We start from the raw sequence: 24263 nt of genomic DNA on the forward strand, positions 1-24263 counted from the left end.
GTTCATTTCCTGGGAAGTCAGGGATTTTCCTGGCTTAATGTCTTGTGATGCAAAATGATAATTTTGTGGCTTCTCTGGCACTGGAACTTCAGGCTGCCTGGCAGTCTGTTCCTAGGCAGGACTGCCCGTGTTTGTGGCAGGAGCTGTGTTGCCATGGACCAAATGAGGCTACAGTGACTGAGTGGAGAAATCCAGCTCAGGCCTCCGGTTTTGGGGCTCGGTGTCAGCTCTGGCAAAGGGAGGAAACTCCTCTGTGACTCCTGAGAAGCAGTCACTGGGGTGAGCTTGGCATTAATGTCAATTCATCTCTCCAGTTAGGAAGGATTTATTAGTTGCTGGTAAACTGTACATTTGTTTGTCTGTCTACCAGGTTGTTGTTTCTGCTGAACAATAACCTTGCAGAGTATCCCTAGGAATTTGGGGAATTTATCCCTAGGAGTTAACTTTTGGTCTAGACTTACACTGCTGTCAGAACCCCAGTAAGTCTGGAGGAGCTTTGCTAGTTTTTAACTGATGAAGTAAGAGCTCGCATTCAGTTGGTCTCTTCTGTTTTATTGAATTTCCTTGAGAATTTTTATTTTAATGATTAACTGTGTTGTTTCATCCTATTCAGCTGTGGCAGATCTCCAAAGGATGTTCCCAACACCACCCTCTTTAGAACAGCACCCTGCCTTCTCCCCAGTGATGAGTTATAAAGATGGAATAAGTTCAGAGACTGTGACTGCCTTGGGAATGATGGAGAGCCCTATGGTCAACATGGTTCCAACACAGCTGGCTGAGTTTAAAATGGAGGTGGAAGATGGATTAGGTAGCCCTAAACCTGAAGAAATTAAGGTAACATGCCAGAAATGTGGGATTTTTACAAACTCCTCTATGCACACTTTGATTTTTATAAACGAGTCCTGTGTAGTGTGTGTAGCAGCTAACAAATGTGAGCTGGACCCATGTAAAGAACCCGTCAGGCTGAAGTTGGAAAAATACTCTTTTCTAGTAAAAGAGCTTTTTAATTGTTTCCCTGATTTTAACTGTAGGCATTTTTCTTCTTGTAATCTTGTGTTTGTAATGGTTCTGGGTGTTCTCAGGAAACAAACAGTATTGTCTGTGAAATGAGCCCTGTGCCGAACAGAGAGAATGTACATGTATGGAAAAACACCACACTCCTGCCTAAGGAGCTGTTAATTGATGCATTTCTTCAAATAATTTCTCTGTGGCCCCTTCGCTGTGCCCCCCTCCCTGCTGCCAGGCTGGGCACACAGTGGGATAAAGTGGTGCATGTAGAAAGGCTGCCTTTATCTCTCTGAAATGTTCCTTTTTTGGTTAGGGTTGAAACTCTCTGAGAAAGCCCAGGGGTTGAACTTGCTCTGTTTCTTCTTCAGCTGATGTTACTTCACAAGTTTTAAGGCCAGATGGGACCATTCTTATCTGACTTTCTGTATAACACAGGTCAGGTAATGTCACCTAGTTCTCCTCTCTCGAGTCCTGTAGTGTCTCAGTAAGAGCTGTTCGTGGCTGGGGACTCTGGGTTCTCGTGACATCCCAGTGTGGCCATTTCTCCATAGCATCCCATGGAGGGACCCAGCATCAGCACCGGTGTACATTGGTTGTGTCATTGTTCCATCACAGGGTAGGAGCAGGGCAAAACCATCCTGCCTGTGTGCATCCTGCATCCCTGAACTTCTGGGGCTGCCTTTCGGCACTTTTGCCAGAAGGTATTGTTGCCATATTTCCATGCATACAGCCTGAGGGGTTTTTTAATAAAAAGTACACTTTTTGTGTGGAAATGCACAGCACCTTGTTCTGCAGCAAGCTGCTCTGTACATGGGGAATAGCAAGGGAGATGCCCACTCTAACTCTGGCTTCCTGGTAGTCCCCAGCCCTTGATTTTGTAGCCTAATTTTTCTCCTTCAGACCCACCTGTCCCTCATGTGCCACAGCCTGTTCCTTCTATTTCAGCAGCCTTCTTTCTCCCCAGCACCACCTCCTTCCCTCTCCTTTGTGCCCATGTTGGAATTAACTGAACGCTGATTTTTAGGGGTCTGCATTGCTGAGCCAGGGACACACTTGGACATGGACAAGAAGTGGCTGTGTTGGTGTGAGGATACTGATGGATGCCTTTGTTCACTGTAAATGATGTGGTTAGCTGTGAAGTAGGATATTTTCCTGGCAGCAGGAATAGCATCCCTCATGCAGACTGCAAGGGGAGCCCTGGCAAATCCCACAGGGTGACTTCTTCCACAGGAGCTTTCAGTTTTGTCCCTGGGAGAGGAGGGAGTTCCTGTCCCTGGCAGGAAGCAGGACAGCCTGTGGGACAGCATTCCAGGGTTGTGCTCCCATGTTTTGGTGCCAGTCCAGTGTGTCCAGTCAGACCCCGGCACTCCCAGCTCATTCCCCTGCCAAGGGCTGAGCTGGCAAGGAGCTTGTCCCAGCAGCTCTGTGGAGAAAGGGGCTTTGCAGAGGTGGGAGGGAATTCCCAGTGTCCCTCCTGAAGGGAGAACCCTCCTGGATACCAGGACATGGGGCAAGCCTGCCTCGGTACTGCCAGATCTCTCCTTCCTTCCTCCCTGAGCTCTCACTTGGAGGCACCTTGGCAAGAGACGCCTTCTCAGTGTGTGCTCCAGGGCAGTCTCTATTTCCTGCCTTGAGTTGGTGCATCCACAAGTTTTTATGCCATTAGAGGAGTCTGAAATAAGTTTTTTATAGGGTTTGTAAGACTTTGCCTTGCCACAAACCTTGCTGGTTTTTCTCTTCGGCTTGTGCAGTAAATTGTTTGTTTAAGAACAGGATAAGTTGGGCCTGGAAAAGAAGTCTGTCTTGGAATTTGTTGAGCTGAAGGTTTTTGAGTGGGAGCAGATTTCAGGGCATCATTGATACCAAAGATATTTTAATCTCCCTCACCAACCATTATAGGAGTATTAAAATACTTATTTTAATTCTGCCTGAGAACATTTCCAACAGCACAGTTGACTGGCTTCTGAGTGTGTCACAGCTGCTCATACACACCAGTGGGGGAAACAAGCACTAAACCCATTGCTGATCATTCTGAGAGCATGGAAGGAGATTCCTTGTGCTGAGCATTCCACAGCTGGAGATAGTAATCCACACATTCCTCATCCCTCAATGCTTGACAAGGTGCAAGGGAAAAATGCAAAGCTCTAATGAGATATTAAATACTGAGACTGCTGTTAATGTTTTCCTACTCATTTTTACTTTGCAGTAGTGCCTCAGAAGGACTAGTTCTGATCTCCTGAAAGAGCTGCAATAGCTCTAAAACTCTGGCTGAAGTTCTTGTCATCAATCTCTGCAAGCAAACCTGACAGTCACTGCAAGCCCAGCTGGGCTGAACTTCATTGATAGTTAATATAGTGTTTGCTGGATGGTTTAGATATTTGTATTTAATACTCTGTGTAATGATTGGCATGTGCAAAGTGTGCACTGTTATTGCTAAAGTGATGTGAACCCCCACGGTGGGGGTTATTCAGAGAGGCTGCCTCAAGGCACCTCAGGGTTCCTCACACTCTGACAGCCTCTCCCCACTGTCAGTACAGAAGTCTTGCAAAGATCAATCTTTTAAGTGCCTAAATGAGGTGCTAAAAGTTAGGTAGTGTGAAAATTTCATAGTGCACTACTGATGTTTCAAGCACAGCTTGTCTGAAATGAGCCTGATCCAATTGTGAAACCTCCTGCCATAAAGCTGTGCAGCATCTCAGCATAACCAGGAGCCTCAGCTGAGTTTCCTTGAAGGAACTGCTCTTGAATCCTTTGTAGAATGAATAAATATAGTTCATTTGGGGGGGAAAAGGTAATATTAGTTCAAACAGTACAATAGATTTGAATTAAAAATAAATATCTAAAGAGCAACCTGACCACATTGTTGTAACAAGGTCACTTGGATGTTACAGGATTTTTCGTATGTGCACAAAGTTCCATCACTTCAACCTTTTGTGGGCTCCTCCCTGTTTGCTCCACTGAAGATCCTGCCCAGCCAGTGCCTCCTACCTCTGAAGATTCCAGATGCCTGCATCTTCAGGCCTTCTTGGGCTGTTCCTCCGAAAATTGAACAACTTCCATTGCCACCTGCAGCCACTTTCATCAGAGATGGCTACAAGTAAGTACAGCCTTGGAGGAATGGAGTCTGTCCAGCCCATGCCTAAAGCTGGGTGTAACTAAAATGGTTGTTTGTATTAACAGTGCTTTAACCTGCAAATGTATTTTAAACATTTTAGGTTTGTCATTGACTGAGATCAAAACACTTCTGATAGCAGGAACATTTAACCCTGGCTTTGGCAGTCAGGGGTGTTACAGTATGTGTCCACTCTCAGTGCTTTTGAAAGAACAGGAACATGCAGTACTGAATTAATGGCAACTTCTGATGATTCAACAGAGACCACAAGTGTTGGGGAACAAAATGAATGCACTGAACCTCTCACATCTCTGCCCTCCCATTTCCATGTCCAGCCTCCAGCCAGGCTCCCTTGTGTCACTTTGAGCTCCAGCCTGGTGATCTCTGGTCCTGGAGATTCCATTTGCCCTTCTGAGGGCTCTGGAAATGTTGAGTGGGCCTGTGGGAGCTCCCCAGTGCGTGTTCCTGTGGGAGCTCCTGTGGTGTCCCTGAGCGGGGCCATGGGGAGCTGCTGATCAGACAGATGTTGGTCCATGTCCTGTCCTGTCCCACCCTTCCTGAGACCCAAAGAGGAGATGCCAAGTAGAAGAGTGCTGTGACATGAAGGGAACCACTGACATTCATTTTCCAAGCTTGGATTCCTCACTCTGCTCTCAGAAATGAGCAGTGTTTATGGAGGAAATTCATTGCTGGAGGTTTTGAAAGCTAGCAAGAATTTGCACCATTAAATTAATAAAATCTCTGAAAAAGCATAGTAATAGTACAAAGGTCTCCTGCTGCACTGCTTCATTTCTAGAGGAAGCAGTCTGTATCTTTAAACCAGTCTGTCAATCCTTTAAATCAGTCCTTTTGCAGCCCCAAAGGGTCCTTCAGTGTTCTCAAAAGAATTGCAAAGAAGAAATTGTAAACCCTTGATATAGTGCCTAGGGAGCAATTTAATTCTCAGGTTTTTTCATAATAGTAACTGATGCACCGGGCCTGAGCTGGTTATTAATTTCAGGTATTTGTTGGGGGAAAAAACCCTTTCATTTTCAATCTAATCCAATTAGAGTGAGGATTATTACTGCAGGCTTCCGACAGAGTGGTGATTGCCAATCAGGGTTTCTAGGTCACCTTTTCTTATTAGTCTGAGGCACTCGCTCTGCTGCCGCTCCACAACTCCTTCATGACCCTGCTTCATTATTTTCCCCTCTCCTGCTTTGAGTTGGACACACCAGTTCAAGGTAATAAAATGATTGTAAGGAAAGGGGTCTTCAGTGTTTTCCTTTTCAAGTCACTAATGATAGGTGGGCATCCAAATGACGATAGTCCTTTCCAATAACACACAAAACACTATGAGGAAAGACAAACACGGAAAAATCCCTGTTTCCCCTTCCTTATCCAGAGACTTACTGAGTTCTTACACTCTTTCCTTATTCTAATATGTAATCAACACATTACAAGAAAAGGAAGCAGGTTAGAAGTGATGTGGAAAGAGAAAAGTAAAGATCTTATTCTTTCATTGGCCCCTTATTACCTGTTTCTTGAATTGAATCCTTGCAGATGAAAGACAGATCTCATAGGAATGTACAAACTGTTCTGTGGTCACTTGAATTTGGCAGGAAATGACAAAAACAGAGTAATAAAACCCAGTCACAAATGGAGATGACCCAAAAATATGATTCTTAGCTTTACTGGACTAAGAATTTGTAATGGAACGTGTCCCATTGTGCCGCAGTCTGTGTAATCCGAAATGAGGATTTGCATTTATAGAATCAGACATGCAATGTGTGTCCATGAGGTGATACCGTGTATCAGAGCCACATGCATGACTTGTGACAGCTATTTAAAGTGGTCATTTCTAAAATAAAATAAGATTTCTGTCTCTCTGAAATACTTTCATTTCCACTAATCTGTATCTCTTCACAGATAGTGGTGTTTAAAATAAAAGCTACTGTTCTTTCTTTTTTCCCTAGAAAACTTGCAAACATCCTAAATCTTAACTTGATCGTTTACCTAGGGATTGTTCTCAAGAGCGTTTGAGTCTTAGGCCATGAGAATAATCTTTAAGAGGGTGAAGTGATACTTTTTATCATAATGATAAGAAACAGTGGTGCTTGTGGTGGGAATTCAGAGTTCTGTTGAGAGCCACGAGTAAAGGTTATGAGCGGAGTGTTCTTTACTGCAGTGTCAATGAGTCCCTTCAGGTTTCACCATCTCCTGGTATTTAAAAATGAACTTTGACAAAAGGCTCTCTGTTCCCATCCCTTCCCCGCAGCAACGTGCCCAGCGTGGGCAGCCTGGACCAGGACTACCTGCAGATGAGCACGCCCCAGATGAGCACGCCGGTGACGCTCAACAGCACGGCCCCTGCCAGCAACAGCGGCGCGGGGGTGCTGCCGTCCCCGGCCACGCCGCGCTTCTCCGTGCCCACGCCGCGCACGCCGCGCACGCCCAGGACTCCCCGGGGCGGGGGCACCGCCAGCGGCCAGGGCTCCGTCAAGTACGACAGCACCGACCAGGGCTCCCCCGCCTCCACCCCCTCCACCACGCGGCCGCTCAACTCGGTGGAGCCGGGCACGGTGCAGCCCATCCCGGAGGCGCACAGCCTGTACGTGACCCTGATCCTCTCCGACTCTGTGCTCAACATCTTCAAGGACAGGAACTTTGACAGCTGCTGCATCTGTGCCTGCAACATGAACATCAAGGGCGCCGACGTGGGGCTGTACATCCCCGACTCCTCCAACGAGGATCAGTACCGCTGCACCTGCGGCTTCAGCGCCATCATGAACCGCAAGCTCGGCTACAACTCCGGGCTCTTCATCGAGGACGAGCTGGATATTTTCGGCAAGACCTCGGACATCGGCCAGGCTGCGGAAAGGCGACTGATGATCTGCCAGAGCAACTTGATCTCGCAGATGGGAGAGGGAGCCAGGAGGAGCCAGGAGCCTCCCATGAGCCTCCTGCTGCTGCTGCAGAACCAGCACACGCAGCCCTTCACATCGCTGAGCTGCTTGGATTACATGGCCTCCAACAACCGCCAGACGCTGCCCTGCATCAACTGGAGCTACGACCGGCTGCAGGCCGACAGCAACGACTCCTGGGTGGAATGTTTCAACGCCCTGGAGCAGGGCAGGCAGTACGTGGACAACCCCACGGGGGGCAAGGTGGACGAAGCCCTTGTCCGAAGTGCCACTGTCCATTCCTGGCCTCACAGCAACGGTACGGGCACAGCTGAGCCTTTTGTCTCTGAATATTTTGTGATCTCTGTAAATCTGTTTAGTTGTGACTCATTTAATCTTTACGTGGGAAATGATAGGACTAAAAATATGCTAGAGATAAAGTAGATTTCTGAACGCTTGTGAATTACATCAAAGTACCAATAATCCCGTTGTCTTCAGACTTCGTGGCCTAAATTGGAAATGAGTCTGTGGAAGTTCACAAATCCGAAGCAAATTCAGGTATTTGGGGGAAGGCAAAATTAGAGGCCTTTTTTGCTTTTGGAGAAGGGTATAAGCAGTCAGCAGAAAATAATTGCTCTCTTTGACTTAGGGGGAAAAAGTGCCAAGGGAGGGAAAAAAATTATAAATAAATATTACCTGTTTGTATAGTGAAGATGCTTTGGCATCTTGTGGCATGAGCTGGACACTAGTGATACTGAAATGTGTGTGTAAAGGCCTGTGGTGACAGCAGTGTTTTTGACAAGTACCACATTGAGTGCCATCCAGCTAATTCGAGTTGTCCATATTCCGCGGGCAGTGTGCAGAGCAATCTGTCGTGTCCAAGGAGTTGCTGTCCCTCCCTGAAGTGATTGCTGCTCCTTGTCCCTTGCAGTGCTGGACATCAGCATGCTCTCCTCCCAGGACGTGGTGCGCATGCTGCTCTCCCTGCAGCCCTTTCTCCAGGACGCCATCCAGAAGAAGAGGACAGGAAGGACCTGGGAGAACATCCAGCACGTGCAGGGACCGCTCACCTGGCAGCAGTTCCATAAGATGGCAGGACGGGGGACCTATGGTACCTATACTGGGCTCTGTGCCAAGTCAGAGTGCAGCTTCCTAGAAATGGGCACTTTCTCCTGGAAGTGTGTTAGGAAGGGGGCTGTTCATACAGCCTGGGGTCATGGGGGGGTTCTTCACAGAGCTTTAAAGTGCCTCAAAAGGCCTTTGTGACACCCTGATGAAGGTTTTACCCCTCCAGGTGATGAACATTTACAGGGAGCAGAAACTGTGGGGTGAGGCTCAGCCCCCCTACCTGAATGGGGGGGCTGGCTCAGACCAAAGCAAGCTGGTACAGACATAATGGGAGTGGAGGGAGCTGCTGAAATCAGCCACATCCTAATGGGAACAGGGGCTGTGTGAGCTCTGCAAATCCACAAAAACTGGGAGTGCTTTCTCCACAGAGGTTCTCGTAGTCTTAATGAAAAGTTTCAGTTCCAGTATCTCCTGGCTGTAAGTGACACTTCTGGAAAACACAAATTACAAACCAGGTTTTGTCTGTGCACGTTTGCAGAATAACGACGGGCGTTTCAATCTATTTCTTGCCTGCAATTTATTGCAGGCTTAACCAGTGCAGTCTGGTATAATTTTTCCTACAGCTCCATCACGCTTTGCTCTCTGCTGGTATTTGATGTATTGCTGCTTTCCTTGGGGCTGGGACAATGGGGGTAACTCCAGTTCCTGTCTAAAGCTGTTGTGCCCCACCAGGAGCACTTCTAATGATTTTTCCAGCATTTGAAACTTGAAGAGTTAGGATTTGCCAATTGTTGCCAGAGAAGAACACCAAAATTCCCATAGAGTGCAGAGCAGAGCCTTTGATGGAAAGTCAGTGAACTTTACTGGATGCTGACTTTTTAATAAAGTTGAATTATATTCTGCAGGAACTACTGGGTATATTTTACCTTGACATTTTCAGCAATATTTCTTCTACTGAGGCAGTATCTGGGAGACACCCTGTTACACTGGGTAATAATCCTCTCCGTGGGGACAGCAGTGCTCAGAGCACATCCTATGGAGAGGGGCAGGAGGCAATTTTTAGAATTATAATAACTTTGTGTAGTATTATATACCTGGGAATGAATTTCTCTAAGCATCAGTAATTTTGCATAACCAGGGGAGGTGGATGAAGAGCTGGAAGGTCAGATTTTGTGTGTTCCTTTTATTACTTGTGATTGAACAGGACCTCCTGGGCTGTGGTTATGGATATGACAAAGGAAAAACCAGGAGATGAAGCCTCGGGAAGGGCAGTACATGTGCTTGGAGTACACTGGGAGATGTTTTATTGCAGCTTTCTAGGAAAGTTTAAGTGGTGCTTGGATCAGCTCCCTCCACTTTGGCCAACAACTTTGATTATATGACATTTCTTTAGTACGATATAAATCTTCTCTCTCCTTTATTAAATATCTTTTCCAAGAAGAAGGGCTGGGAGCATGTGGTTTATCAGGCATGGCACACCCTCGATAACCATTTCCACTCCATGATAAACCTGTAGGACACTCAGCACAGCAAGGGATGAGTGATTTCCAATATTCCTGTAAAAGAACCCACATCCTGGGCCATCAGAGACCCACTGCAGCTAAACCAGGTATTTTAACATCTTTTCTTTATTTGTTTTTTCCCCTGTGAAGGCTCTGAGGAATCTCCTGAGCCTCTCCCGATCCCGACACTGCTGGTGGGCTATGACAAGGACTTCCTGACAATCTCTCCGTTCTCCCTCCCTTTCTGGGAGAGGCTCCTGCTGGACCCCTACGGGGGCCATCGGGATGTCGCCTACATCGTGGTGTGTCCGGAAAACGAGGCCTTGCTCGACGGAGCCAAAACTTTCTTCAGGGACTTGAGTGCTGTATACGAGGTTGGAAAGAGGGACCACACTGAATTATTGCTTCTTAGGTGTCATTGCCGCTGAAGTGCATGTCCACTGGGCATGGGGTTTAAAGTAATAACTATTTGAAGAAGGGGTTTTTTTTTCCATTTTGAGGGCTTTCTGCACTTTCAGAGTCCAAGAATGCTGTTGGAGTGACTGACACTGGGATTCTGTGGGCATTTTGGGGTGTTTGTTGCTGGTACACATTCATTTCACAGAGGAGGCAGCAGTGGCATTAACAGAGCTGCAGCCTCCCAGTGATGGCCCAACCAAGCCTAAAGAGCAAGGAGGACATTAAAGAAGCTGTTGCTTTCTCACAGTTGCTAGGCTGGGGATAAAAGCATTTATTTCTTTAGCATGTGCTCCCCAATATGTTAGATTCCTTTGTAACCTTAGTTTTGCTGTGAGTGCAGTTCAAGCCAACAGATAAATGTAGCCTGTTTTTTAAAGATACTTATTAAGAAGCCCCCCAGCTGTGTGCTGAGAATGAGGGGATTAGGCCACAAACCAGTCTCTGTAACTTCCTAGGGTGGTTGGCATCTCCTTACAGGTGTTTGTCCTTCCCTCCCCTGGCAGATGTGCAGACTTGGGCAGCACAAGCCCATCTGCAAAGTGCTGCGGGACGGGATCATGCGGGTGGGCAAGAGCGTGGCGCAGAAGCTGACGGACGAGCTGGTGAGCGAGTGGTTCAGCCAGCCCTGGGGCTCCGAGGACTGTGACAATCATTCCAGGCTCAAGCTCTACGCGCAGGTCTGCCGCCATCACCTCGGTGAGTGACAGCCCGTGCCTTGGGACATTGGGGGGCACGTGCAAAGCCACAGTGTGGGTTTTCTAAAGGTGCAGATTATGATCTGTTTAAAAACTAAAAGGGTATTACAAGGTTTTATCTTAATTTTTTAATCCTTCCATGGTAAATTTGCCTACTTCAGAAAGTTGCGTTTTTTGTCACTCTAGGGGTCATGTCAGAGATTCAAAAGCCAATTCTTACCTTTTTAGAAAATCAGTTTGGTATAAGGTGTTTGTGTAGCACAAAGGTCACAGAATCACAGACTGCTTTGGGTTGGAAGGGACCATAAAACTCATCCTGTTCCATCCCCTGGGACACCTTCCACCAGACCAGGTTGCTCCAAGTCCTCTGTGATCTGGCTCTGAACACTTGCAGGGATGGGGCAGATGTTCCACACAAGACTGGAGGTGCCCATGGATCTGGTTTATTGCTGCTGACACATCTCATCACAGCCACGTGACAGAGCCGTGTCACGGTGCCCTCCAGTGTAAGGTGTATTTATAGGAGAGAGGAGGTCCCTGGGACTCTGCAGAGGCAATGAGTTAACACGGGGAGAAGAGAAAGTGCTGGAATCCTTGGTGCCTGGGGCCTCAGTCTGCTCTGTGTGGACCCTTGGAACCACAGGACCCTGAAGGCACCTTTGCCTCTGGACCTCATGCTGGCTTATTTCTCTCCTGAAACAGTGACACTTTAAACAGATCAGTCTGGTTGTTTTTGTTACGGCACCCTGCCCTGTTTGTTCTGTATTACAGCAACGTCAGGAGTGCTTGTTTGGTGAGGGAGTGTAGAACCTGAGAGTGTGGAAGGGTGTAACATCTGCTGGGGCAGGATCACTGACTGCTGCTGGCTGAGTCCCTGCAGTCACCTGATTTCATCTGGGGACAGACACGGTTGTCTTCTCCCAGCATGGGTCCAGAGTCAACATAGATGGTGTATGTGACTGAGAATTGGGATCTTAGCATGAGACACAGGAATTATGGCAGGGGGAGAAATTATTACAACACTACTGAAGTACCTCAGGCTTCCCTGCAGAAAGAGGCACCGTGTGTACAGTCAGATGAGGAATTGGGCTGCTCAGTTCACATCTGAGGCGTCTGGCAGGGGCAGCATTGGAAACTTTCCTGCTGGTGATTTACCACCTCGGAGAGCAAATAAATAATAAATATTCATTTATCGCTGTGGTATGTCACAGTAGAAATAACTACGTTAAAGTTTGCCATGATTGTAGCTCAGATATAAATGACTCTAAGGTTTCCAACCTGACGGAGATAACCTGGCAGAGATTGCAGAGCTGAGCACTGTACAATGCTGTTATTACCACACAGTCTGGCCAGAGATCAGAACGTGTCAGTACCAGCTTCACAAAGCCCTGCAAAGTCAGTCCTGGCTTTAAAGACAATTGATCAGTTTGAACTGAAACCCTGAGGAATGGATTCCAAAGCAAACACGGGTTATGGAGATTCCATTCTCTTAGCATTTGTATACTCTTAGAACGTTCTAAAAGTGCAGGGAATGTCGTCCGAGTTGCAGGTTGATGCAGGTTCCTTTGATCTGTCATTAATCCCTCTTTCCATGCCATTCCAGCACCTTACTTGGCCACCCTGCAGCTGGACAGCAGCCTCCTGCTGCCCCCCAAGTACCAAACGCCGGCTCCGAGCCAGCCGCAGGCAGCTCCCGGGAGCTCGGGAGCAGCTCCCTCCAGCTCCTCCTCGTGTCTCTCGGCCGCCGCCGGGGCCCCCGCCCCGGGCAGCTCCTTCAGCTCCACGCCCAGCGCGGGCGCCACGAGCCTTCCGGCCGGGAGCGCCTCCTCCTCGGGCTCCTCGGTGCCGCAGCTGTCCGCGTCCTCTGCCACGCCCGGCGCCAGCCAGATGGGCACCTCCTCCACGCCGGGCTTCAGCGGCAACGCCGGCTCGGGCCAGAGCAGCGGCGCCGCGGGAGGCACGGCCGAGCGCTCGCAGGGCAGCGCGGGCCCCGGCGCGGACACCGAGCCGGGCCCCAGCCTTCCGCAGCAGCAGCAGGAGGGACAGGAAGGGTAAGGGAAGCGCTCACGCGGCTCAGAGTGCTGCTCACTAACCCCCTGTCCTGCGCGCAGCCAGCCTCTGAGCCTTAGGGAAGCCCTTCAAAGGAGAGGCCCCTCTGACAGGTGCAGCACAGCCCAGCAGGTGGGAGCGGGGCAGGGCCTGCTCCTGTGTAAAGCAGTCACTGACAAAGGGGAGCTGGAAAAAACACCCCTCCCCCTTTTCAGCACAAGAATCCCAGCCTGGTTCAGCTGCATGGATGTGGAGCTGCCTTAGGACCTTCCACCTGGCCTGCCCCTGCAGCACCAGGAGCGCATGGGCTGTGTCAGGTCCTGTGCCAGACCTGTACCCCATAGTACCCCATGGAGCTGAGTGCTTCTTGCTCCATCACACCTGCAACATTAACAGATGCAAAATGCAAGCCATGGATTTTTTTTCCCCTAATTTTCTTGCATTGCAGGTGTTGTTTTGCAAGCAGGCACACTGTGAGGTCAGGAGACACGATTGTAGTCCTGTTACTTTAAAATAAATTTGGGTAGCACAACGTTTTTAAAGACTTCATTATAAATAGCCATCCATCACATAAAAATTAAGAAAAAGTTTTTTAGCATTGTACATAAGTAACTTCCTGAGGCAGCATGTTTTTCATTACTCTCATAATAATGCACATTGCTGATAGTCCTGGTGTGTGTTATGGAGAGGGAAAAGCCCACATCCTGCTGTAGCTGGGCTTGTCCTTGAGACATCTGTTCCCTGATCTGTGCAAAACACCCTGTGAGCAGCTGCAGGGGCTTCTGACAGAGCCGGAGCTGCTTTGATCACTTACAGATGTTGAGCCTCTCTCTCCTGGCTGAGGCATGGGAGGAGCATTTTACCAAGTAAGAAATAGTTGCTCCTGTTACCAGTGGAGCCTTCCCCGGACCTGAGCAGGATTCCAGGCCCCATGAATTGCTGTGGCACTTCTGAATTCCTGCTCTCCCCCTTCCACTTCTCCCAAAAGCAGACCCTGAACTGCACCAAAACCCAGACGTGCACCTACATGAAAACACACAGAGCTAATAGTAGGCAGCTTTTCCATCTTCTTCAGGCATCATCTGGTCTGACTGCATTCAGTGAGATGCCATCAGACTGTACGGTACCTTTAGTGCCTAATTAACCCCAGCTATTTTGGATTAGGAGCTGCTCTGAGCACAGCTCATCTCAATCCCATCCTCCTGGGTTTTAGTTTTGCTCCTGGATGTGAGAATTGCTCATGCTTTCCTTCCCCCTGGCTCAGCCTGGCCCCAGACACAGGCAGTACTCACCCCGTGGCTCTCCCCCCAGCACGTCGGAGCGGGAGCGGATCGGGATCCCCACGGAGCCGGACGCTGCAGACAGCAACGCCTACCCCCCCGCCGTGGTCATCTACATGGTGGACCCCTTCACCTACACTGCCGACGAGGAGTCTGCCTCCACCAACTTCTGGCTCCTGAGCCTCATGAGATGCTACACAGAAATGTTGGACAACTTGCCTGAGAATATGAGGAATTCTTTCATTCTCCAGGTAATTCTGCCTTCCTCTGTACCCTCACAGCGAGTCCCTCTGTCGCAGCACACCTGTGATGCGGACACTGTGCTAAAAGAGAGAAATGGGAGATAATACATAAAATGGAGGTGTTATTTACAAATTATTTTGTTGACAGTGCAAGTCTGTGTATTTAAACAACCCCTTGATTTTTTTGATGAGGAAATTAATTAGAGCAGCCACAGAATCCCTGCATTGAATCTGCCCCATGCTTCCTGGAGAGGGATTTCAGTTATTTAAGTTGCAACTTGAGTAGTCATTGCCAGAACTGGCCTTTTGCTCCTTTGATTACTTTACATGTTGGGTTGTCTGCTGTTTATAGTCCCCTGATTTATACTGTTTAATCCAAAAGAAGTACATGAAACCAGACATTTAATGTATAATATAACTATTGTATTGGTATAAAAAATAATTTCTTAAATAGCTTCTTAAAAATAGTTTACCATGTAACTTGGCATATAAAAAGTTACTTACTATGGAATTGCTGAAGAACTGAATTTGTGCAGCCAGAGGCAGCTCCTGGCCTCTTGCCCAGGCTGGCTGCATTTTGCAAGGCCTCCTCTGTCACAGAGGCTGAGCCCCAATAAATGTGGGGAGTATGGGTGGCCAGAGGGCACAGGGAGGAACAGTGCAGGAAGGATTTCTGTGCACCTTGTCCATGTGTGCTCACCTTGGTTTAAAGGTATTTCAAATTATTAAAAAAAAAAAAAATTGGAAGTTCTTGTGGTGTCTCAAATTGGGCACGGAAAATGTTTGTTGTTTTTGATAGTTTTGACCTCATTGGCCCCTGAAAGGATGGGGGAAACTGTCACCAAAATATTTCAGGCTTGGGGATGAACTGAAAATCAGATCCACAACATCATATCATGGTAGGCTGCAGGCAGCTGATTGATGCGGACCTGGAGGCTCTAAAACCAAAGCAGCCACTGATCCCACGGTGTCTGAAACACACGAACCGTGTAACCTCTGCACTGCCATTGCAGCTCAGCCTGTAGCACACTCACCCTTTCTCTCTGTGCTGTTTGTTTCCACATCCTCTGTTTGTTCCTCAAAATACATTTTGCCAATTGAAGTTGATGCCTTAGGTTTTAACTTCTGTTTTTTTCAAATCCTGCACTGCCTGGTGTGTCACTCTGGAGTTTCCTGTAGCTTGTTCACTGCTGCTCTCTCGTGCTTGGTAGACGTAACAAAGCCTCTCCAGGCCTGCTCTCCAAGGACACCCAGACCGTCCTAGGCCCAAAAACTATAAACCAAAAGCCTCTAAAGGGGGGCAAGCTGAGGGGAATTACATCATTAAACTGAAGCTTTAATTGGAGAATTAACCCTGATATGCAAATGAACCAAACCTATAAAAGTGTGAAGAACTCGTGACCTGTCATCCATCTTGGGGTCCATCTTGGCAGTAGCCTCTGGCCCCCCAGGGGTACCTTTGAAGGCTCTTTGAATAAATACCTGCCTTTATTCCCTTACTCCTGTCTAGTCTCTGTTTCCAGGAGGCCTCTTAAGGCATCAGTTCTTCTTAAGGCATCAAAGTCAAACAGCAATTTTCTCCAAGTTGAGGGAAATGTGATCCATTTCCAGCACTGTATTCTCACAGCTGTACACAGCACACACAACATGCAGTTACTTCAAAATAAATCAAACCCAAATGTTTGCAGCTTTATTACCATCCCTGTACAGAGGGGAAAGCCCAGCTTCTAAAATCCTTGGGTAAAGCTGGCTTTTAAAAACACACAGGCATGTTTAGTAAGCAGAATGTGCTGCCAAAGTTCTGATGGTTCAAGCAAGAGCCATAAAGTAGTAAAAGTTTTGTGACACTTAAGTTTTATTACTACTGAAAATATTTGTCAAAAGAATCTGTTTGGGTCTTGTAGTGTAGGCTACAGTATAAATGTTTCGTATTGACAGTTTCTGCTCCAAAGACCTCACTGTAAAAGGAAAGACACCTCCACAGCCACATGTGGGACTTGTGCAATAAAACCAGTAGATAAAAACAGTGAGGTTACAGGGATTTCATTCTAATTTTAAAATGGATTTGATCTGAAAACCAGGTTTTTGTCATGCTACGTTTCCTTCTGAAGGAGTGTTGTGCCATTTCTCCTTCCTGCTCTTGTGGTGCAGTTGGGTCTTAACCCCCAAACTCATCTCACAGGCAAATCTCCCTGTAGCTCTGGTTCTTGCTGGTTGAACCTGTGAATGCTTGTGGGCTGCTTCCCATGACTTTTTGAAACAAATAAAACTGAGCAGCAGCTGAGGCTGCTGAGCTTCCAGTGGGTACTGAACTGAAAAGGGGAAACAACCACACACGTCATTGCAACAGAACCTTAACTGTGCCCTCTACACCCCTCGCTAAGGATGCTACCACAGTGCCAATTCCCACAAGGACAGCAAACAATTCCCAACCCTGACCGTGAGCCACGGAGCCAAACCTGCCTGAACACAACATTCAGGGATGGTGTGGTTCAGGCACCTGCAAGCAAAGATGTTGGTCAGAAAAACAGTTCTAAAAAATTCAGGGTGTTTGAATACAGGTGTTTGGGTTTTATGGATTAAAATTCACTCTCATTGTGATGGAAGCAGTTTTGTCCCTGGGAATGCAGTCCCTGGCTGCTGCAGCCACTCCTGCCAAGGGAGCTCTAATGCAAATCGTGGAGCATCCCAGAGTGTGCTGGGTGTTCAGTGCCTAATGAGTGGGTGGGTCTGGTGGGATATTAATGAGAGCTCCTGGAAGCCTCTCAGCCCTGTTCTATTGTGTGTCTGAATTCCACAGATTGTGCCTTGCCAGTACATGCTGCAGACAATGAAGGATGAACAGGTTTTCTACATTCAGCACTTGAAGTCTCTGGCGTTCTCCGTGTACTGCCAGTGCAGGAGGCCCCTGCCCACACAGATCCACATCAAGTCCCTCACAGGCTTTGGGCCAGCTGCCAGCATTGAGATGACCCTCAAAAATCCTGAGGTTGGTATTGGTGGCAAGAAAATCAAAGTCTGTTAATAAACTCTAGCCATTTTCCTCAAATATCAAAGAGAAAGAGTAGAGAAAATACTTGTTGGGGGATTTTTTTCAAGGTATAGAAGACGATGAAATAAAGGGAAAAGGCAAGCTAATACAGAATAGAAAATAGTAAGAAAAACATCAACTTAACTTGCTTTCAAAACATTTTAAGCTTCTGGTTTTGAGTCATGAAGGTTAAAGATCAGTGTGAAAGAAGAGAAAATGAACATCGTTACTTGGGATTCTGAGTCATTTTGTGGTTTCAGTCTATAGTGCTCCAACCAGAGTTTAAATCCAACCTTTATTTCTATTCACATATATATGCATATATATGAAATAAGTTCCTCTGCCTAATTGCAGATGTTATATTAATTCCCTGAGGTAATGGAGAAATCCCCCTCTTCAACGGGCTTATCTTTTATCTGTTTTAAACTGTAAATATTAAAGCCCTGATGCTGGAATTTCAGGGATTTCAAAGGAAGAATAATCCGTCCTACTTTCTATTAATGTTTTGCATTCTTTGGAAGATAACAATGAGTATTTTATTTAGATCTAATGGACCAATGAAACATTTAAACACTTACCTTGGCATAAAGGTAAATGCTTGGGAGGGTTTAAAAACCTACTTGCAAAATCCACCATAACGCAAACCTATTGGCATTTCCCTCTTGCATTTAATTAATTTCTGTTTATTGCATTTTACTCACGTTTGCTCTCAGTCTGCACTGCAGACTCCCAAACTTTGCTGAAGAATTAAGAAAATACCCTGACCATTTTTTAGTTATGGTACATGTCTGGTGAAGCCCCTCCTGTTTGTTCTCCAGAGAGGAGTTCCAAGGCAAAGATGGGTTTGGGGTGCCCATGTGGGAAGCAGCTTTGCAGAAGCTGATCCAGAGGTCCTGTTGGACACGATGGATGCTCCCAAGGAGCAGCAGTTGGGCTGCCTTTGGAAGGTGCCAGCAGCACAGCCAGGGAGGTGCTTGTCCTCCTCCCTTCTGGTCTCCTCAGAACAAGAAACTCAGATGCACTGGAGCAAATCCAGCCAAGGACCTGAAGATGGTAAAGGGACAGGAGGATCTGACAGCTGAGGGGGTTTTAACTCCTACCTGTGTCAGAGACTGGTCCAAATGCTGCTTTCATGCCCTGGGTTACCTGTACATAAAAAGAAATCCTTAGATAAGGTTTGAAGTGCATCAGCTGTAACTGGCAGCAGTGAATTGTCTATAACCCCCTTTTCCCAGTCTCCCTCCTGACTAGGAATGCTTTGAATTTACTCACTGTTTCAAGCTCCCCTATCTCTGTTGTCACTGCCAGTGTGTGTGTTCCTTGTGTTCAGTAGTTTCTGATCTATCTGCTGATGATTGTGCTGACTCTGTTGCAGAGGCCCAGCCCAATCCAGCTGTACTCACCTCCTTTCATCCTGGCCCCCATCAAAGACAAGCAGACAGAGCTGGGAGAGACGTTTGGAGAGGCCAGTCAGAAATACAACGTGCTCTTTGTTGGGTACTGCCTGTCCCACGACCAGCGCTGGCTCCTGGCATCCTGCACCGACCTGCACGGGGAGCTGCTGGAGACCTGCATTGTCAACATCGACCTGCCCACCAGGTACTCACTGCCCTGGGCTTCTCCCATGGATCTGTGTCACCAGCTCCTTGCACATCCCTCCCCTTCCCTGCTCAGGAGATCATGCTGGTGTTACAGTGAGAACATTTCAGTTGGCACTTCTAGAATTTCGTATCTGCTCAGGGAAAACTGATGGAGTTACATTTGTGTTACAACTGTTTTGCTTACAAATCCTACCTTGAGGAACACCTGGTGTGTTGCTCAGCAGTTTGATGGCACTGCAGTATTGAAAGCAGACACACAGATTTTCTTGTTAGTAGTAGTAAAAGGTAAGTTAGGGACTGTCCAGAACTCCTGTAGAGGGTAAGCAGTGGCATTATTAGGGAGAACAGAAATCTGAATATTGTCCTTGATTCTCCTCTCACTCTTGTTTTTAATTCCTTCCCCTGCAGGTCAAGGAGGAGCAAGCTGTCTGCCCGGAAGATCGGGCTGCAGAAGCTCTGGGAATGGTGCATCGGCATTGTCCAGATGACATCCCTGCCCTGGAGAGTTGTCATCGGGCGCCTGGGCCGCCTGGGCCACGGGGAGCTGAAAGGTGTGCAGTTGTCAGGGCTGCCACTCCCGGGTGTGGAGTGAGGACAGGGACCCAGAGGGCAAGGCAGGATGGCTCAGAACTGATCACAAACCTTCCAAACTAAAAACTTGAGTGTGATAAATCACAGAACCACAGAACTGTTTAGGTTGGAAAAGCCCTCTGAGCTCATCAAGTCCAACTGGACCCCCGCACTGCCGAGGCCACCACTGATCCATGTCCCCAAGTGCCGCATCCACACAGCTTTTGAACCCTTCCAGGGATGGGGACTCAGCCATTCCTCACAGTTTTGCATCACCTGCAGACTTGCTGAGGGTGCACTCTGCAAGTGACATTAGATGGGGTGAATTTGGCTTAACCTTCCCAAGTTCTGTCTTTGCTTCCTAGAACCATGACCTTACAAAAGGTAAACAAGATGTGCCAAATTCTGTCACACAGGATAGGCTGTTGTTTATTTTGACAGAGTTTAGTGAGGGCAAACATGGATGGGGAGCAGATATCCAGGCTTCCCAGGCAGGTCTCCTTAGGAGTTTATAATCTACACCAGAGCTGCTGAAGCCCTTTCTCTCCCTTTGTCCCCGTCATTGTCTTGACACTGATGCCCACTTGACCAAGTGGATCTGAGTGTAAGGTACCTGACAGAGAAATTACCAGGATCCTCCAAACTGGAATTTCCTGGGCCATGATAGCATGGATTACAGGAGACCTGGCTGCAGGCCTACCCTGGCACTGAATTCCTGTACTGGTTTCCGTAAACCCTTTCCTTGTTTGTGCCCTGGGTCTGATGTTACTCCCTCGTGTTGTGCAGGATTTGCAGTGCCCTTCCAAGGGAACTCAGGGGCCTTGTCACGTGTTAGAAAAAGTTCTGGGCAAAGTTACCTCACACGGGGACAGAGACAGGATTCAGTTGTGATTCCTCAGCTTAAACATCACTAAATAAACAAAAAGGTCTTGGAAAAAAATGAACAAAGGAAAGCCAACAGACTGTCATGGAATAAAACATTCCCCAGGAGCTCCTCGAGCACCCAGTTTGCAGGGCCAGACCCCTCATGTGCACAGGAGTCAGTCCTGGAGAGTTTGGGATTAGGAAAATGCCAAGTGTTGGGAATGTTTTGCTGTTTCCAGGTGAGTGCTGGCTCTGCCAGCTCTGCATCGGCTCTGTCCTCCCACGGTGCTTTTCCCTTGCAGACTGGAGTATCCTGCTCGGGGAGTGCTCCCTGCAGACAATCAGCAAACAGCTCAAGGAGGTTTGCCGCATGTGCGGCATCTCCGCAGCAGATTCCCCCTCCATCCTCAGTGCCTGCCTCGTTGCCATGGAGCCACAGGGATCCTTCGTGGTGATGCCAGGTATGTTTTAGCCAACTATGGCAATGCCAGTGGAACTCTTCTTCTATCACATTTCACACTTAGGCACAATAATTTTGGGATTTCTGTGAAGACCTTGACTAGCATGGCTGCGTGTGGCAAAAAATAGGTTGAGCCAGCAGAATTCCCTGAAATACCATGGGGAGAGCAGGCTCGTGAGGGAAGGTGACTGTGGGCCACTGCCAAAGTGCTGATGTGTTCCTTGGGGAGGCCGTGGGCTCCGGCAGCCCAGTTCCCATGGGTTGGAAGTGGTGTCACAGACACCCTCGTGCACAGAGGAGGCTGCAGTGGGAATGAGTAGGAGCCTGTGGAAATGGGAATAAGAGTAAGCCCTCTTGCCTTCTCGCATGCTGAAGTTATTTAGAGAGTTCACTTACAAGCAGCAGTCCCTGGGCTTAAGTTGAAATAAAATTAACTGTTGAGCCCCTTGCTGTCTTACCTAAGCAAGTACTTTTTAACGTATGTGTTGACACATCCTTAACATATCCTTACAAACCACACTGGGGTTTTTTAAGTTTAGAAAGAAAAGACTAATACATGGAGCAGAATTAATTGAGCTTGAAAATTACTTACCATGTTGAATATTTTCAAAGCAGAGATTTTGTAATGTGAGAAAACAGATGGCAAATTAGGCTTTTTTCATATCACAGTAAAACACAAAGAAAGACCCAAATCCTTCAACAGAATCTTTTTTTCCTTTAGATCCTGACATGTAATTAGGTCAACAGCTAGCAAAAATTAGGTTAAAATTGAAGGTGCGGGTTAAATACTGCAGAAGAAGGTGTCTCTGCATTGACTGTTGGCACCCTCCAAGTTAATTGTTGGTGGATAATTGAGAATAGAGGAGGAGGAGGAGAAGCTTTATTGTTCTGTGGCTTTATTTTTATGTTTGTGTTCATATCGACCAAAGTGGGGTTTATTTCATAATTCTACAGAGATTTGTGTGAAAAATCAATTTAACTCCCTCATTTAACAAGTAAATATTTGATTAAGGGGCAGGAGAATGACAGGAGAGGTGGGGCTGGTCTTGATCTTATTGTCAAGCTCTTGCAGCAATTCAATCTTTTGAAGATAAGGCCCTTCAGCCGTGTCTGTGAGTTTGCAGAGCAGGTGGGGTGGGCAGAGGTGTGCCTGGACACAGAGCACGTGTTTGGGAGGTGATGCAGTGACCGCCTGTGCCCTCGTCTCCGTCCCCAGACGCGGTGACCATGGGCTCGGTGTTCGGGCGCAGCACGGCGCTGAACCTGCAGTCGTCCCAGCTCAACACCCCCCAGGACGCCTCCTGCACACACATCCTGGTGTTCCCCACCTCTGCCACCATCCAGGTGGCACCTGCAAATTACCCCAATGAGGATGGCTTCAGCCCCACCAACGGTGAGTGAGAGGGAAATCCCTCAGCGCCTTTCCAGGGCATCAGCAGAGCTGAGCTGGGTGGGAATAAACCCCTGAGGGGGCCAGGGTTCTGCACGGACCCCACAGCACCCCAGCAAGGGAACCACGCAGGGCTTCAGCTCCAGGGGCTTTCCCCGAGCGTTTTCAGAGTCACACCAGTTCGTTCCCAAAGGGACGTGGAGCAGCCAGTGGAGCGAGTGGCACAGGCCAGAACGTGCTCTGTGCTGTTGTGACTTGGTCAGGCCAGCCTGCATGTTCCAGTCGTGCTTCACATCGTGCCCTGTTGTGTGCAGAGCTGACAGGAAGGAGGCACTTGCAGAATAGGGGAAATATCCCAACCCGAGACTTCCTGATGCCCCCAGAGTGCTTTTACACTGAACCTGCAGCTTGAGTCAGCAAGACTCTGGTTCATGCTTTATATCAAATAAGCATTTTCCTGCTTTGTCCCAACTCCTTTAAATGAGTGCAGAGCAATTTAAACCAAGAGTGACTACACGTACAGTGGCTGTGTTAATGAGGAGGGCAGTTGGGCTAGAGAGGAAGGCAGGCCACTGCTTTGAAGGCTTTGATCTGTCCCTCCTGGAATGTCCCAGGGCCTCTGAAGGGAAGTTGCCCCTCTCAATCCCTGTCCCAGGAGGCCCCGGGATCCCTCCCGAGCACGACAAACATTAACCTGCATTAACCTGCCCGTTGGTGCTGCAGATGTTAATTAGAGTCAGGTACAAGAATGGCCTTTTCCAAAATGGTGTTAAATTTAATTTTCTTAGCTCTGCTCTACTTAATGATTAAGCTGCTTCCTCTGCCATTAGGCAGCTCATTTCTGCTCTGGGGGCCAAGCAGAGCATGACATTAGCTGTGGTTTGTTTACTGAGGCTGTAGGACACAAGTTAATAAACTTCAGTTAAATCACTGCTCCGGCAGTCCAGAGGTTCTCTTTGGGAGATGAAGGAAAACAAGCACCTGCCTGTTTCAATACTGGGCCTTCAGGTGAAATTAGTTCAGGACACACATCCTTTTCCATGTTACACAGAGTAAATTCCTCTTTTTCAAGAGAAATTGTTATTTATTACATGTAGGATGTATGATTTCTATTTAGGGCTTTGTGTTTCAGTATAAATTTGGTTGCAGTTCTAATTAATGCAGTTCAGACAGCTCCCACTATCCCTGTCTGCCCACTAAAATGTACTTGAAATGTCATTATACGCTTGGATTTCTTCGCCTGCTGAGAAATCTGGGTAAGAAAAACCCCTCTAAACCGTATTGTGATGTTGTAATTTTTGGCTCTGTGTTGATGGTGCCTTATCCTTCCCTCCCATAACTTACTCAGGGTATTGTAACCTGTGTGCAGATGATGAGTAGTGGAATCCACAAGACAAACACATCTTCCCAGTATCTTTAGCCCTCCCCGCATATTAACATAAACCAAATTAATACAGCCAATTATGCTAACGAGCTGTGTGGAACTCCTGAGGTGAAAGTGGGATGTGAAAGCTCCATTGTTGGGGATCCTGGTGCAGTGTTTGAAAGGATCCCGAGTCCCTGGCTGTGAGAGGGGCCTTGCTGCTCTCACAGATTCTGGGGGCAGTTTCCTTGGAGTGCCAGGGCTGTTCCCAGAGTTTGGAGCTGGTGTGCAGCTCTGGGAGCCTGAGGAACAGCACCTGTGGCAGCAGCACATGGAGCTGGGTGTGATAATTCCAAGTGTTTTGTCAGGGGTCTCTGTGACCAACAGCACAGAGGTGTCAGTTGTTCTGTTACAAAGTTCAGTCTGGATTTTATGGAGCTGCTACAACGGGAATTCTGTTCACTCTGTGGCCGCTGCTAAAATTCATTATCCCAAGAGTTGCCTGCCAACTCTCCCTTGAAGTCAAAGGTTCTAAGGGGGCTTAAATGGTAAAGTGTTTATCTCTGCTTTTATCTATCTTAGGAGTATGTAAAAGAGAAAAGGGAATGATATTAAAGAGAATGGTAATAAATTACAAAAATTTCTTGGAGAAAAGAGTAGAGCACGTTGGAAATGATTTTCCTTTCT

General features: G+C 47.6%; 1 protein-coding gene across 1 annotated transcript in view; it reads left to right on the forward strand.

Annotated features, from left to right (window-relative positions):
- The window catches only part of MED13L (mediator complex subunit 13L), a 173064-nt gene that overhangs the window by 142288 nt on the left and 6513 nt on the right, over nt 1–24263 (forward strand). Inside the window, 13 exon segments of the mRNA XM_039561361.1 lie at nt 614–834; nt 3900–4105; nt 6378–7321; nt 7934–8113; nt 9723–9946; nt 10535–10727; nt 12330–12777; nt 14087–14306; nt 17098–17286; nt 18704–18927; nt 19338–19480; nt 20666–20824; nt 22040–22216. Coding sequence (XP_039417295.1) covers nt 614–834; nt 3900–4105; nt 6378–7321; nt 7934–8113; nt 9723–9946; nt 10535–10727; nt 12330–12777; nt 14087–14306; nt 17098–17286; nt 18704–18927; nt 19338–19480; nt 20666–20824; nt 22040–22216 — 3528 coding nt within the window.

Source organism: Corvus cornix, chromosome 15, assembly GCF_000738735.6.
Source record: "Corvus cornix cornix isolate S_Up_H32 chromosome 15, ASM73873v5, whole genome shotgun sequence".
Classification (NCBI taxonomy): Eukaryota; Metazoa; Chordata; class Aves; order Passeriformes; family Corvidae; genus Corvus; species Corvus cornix.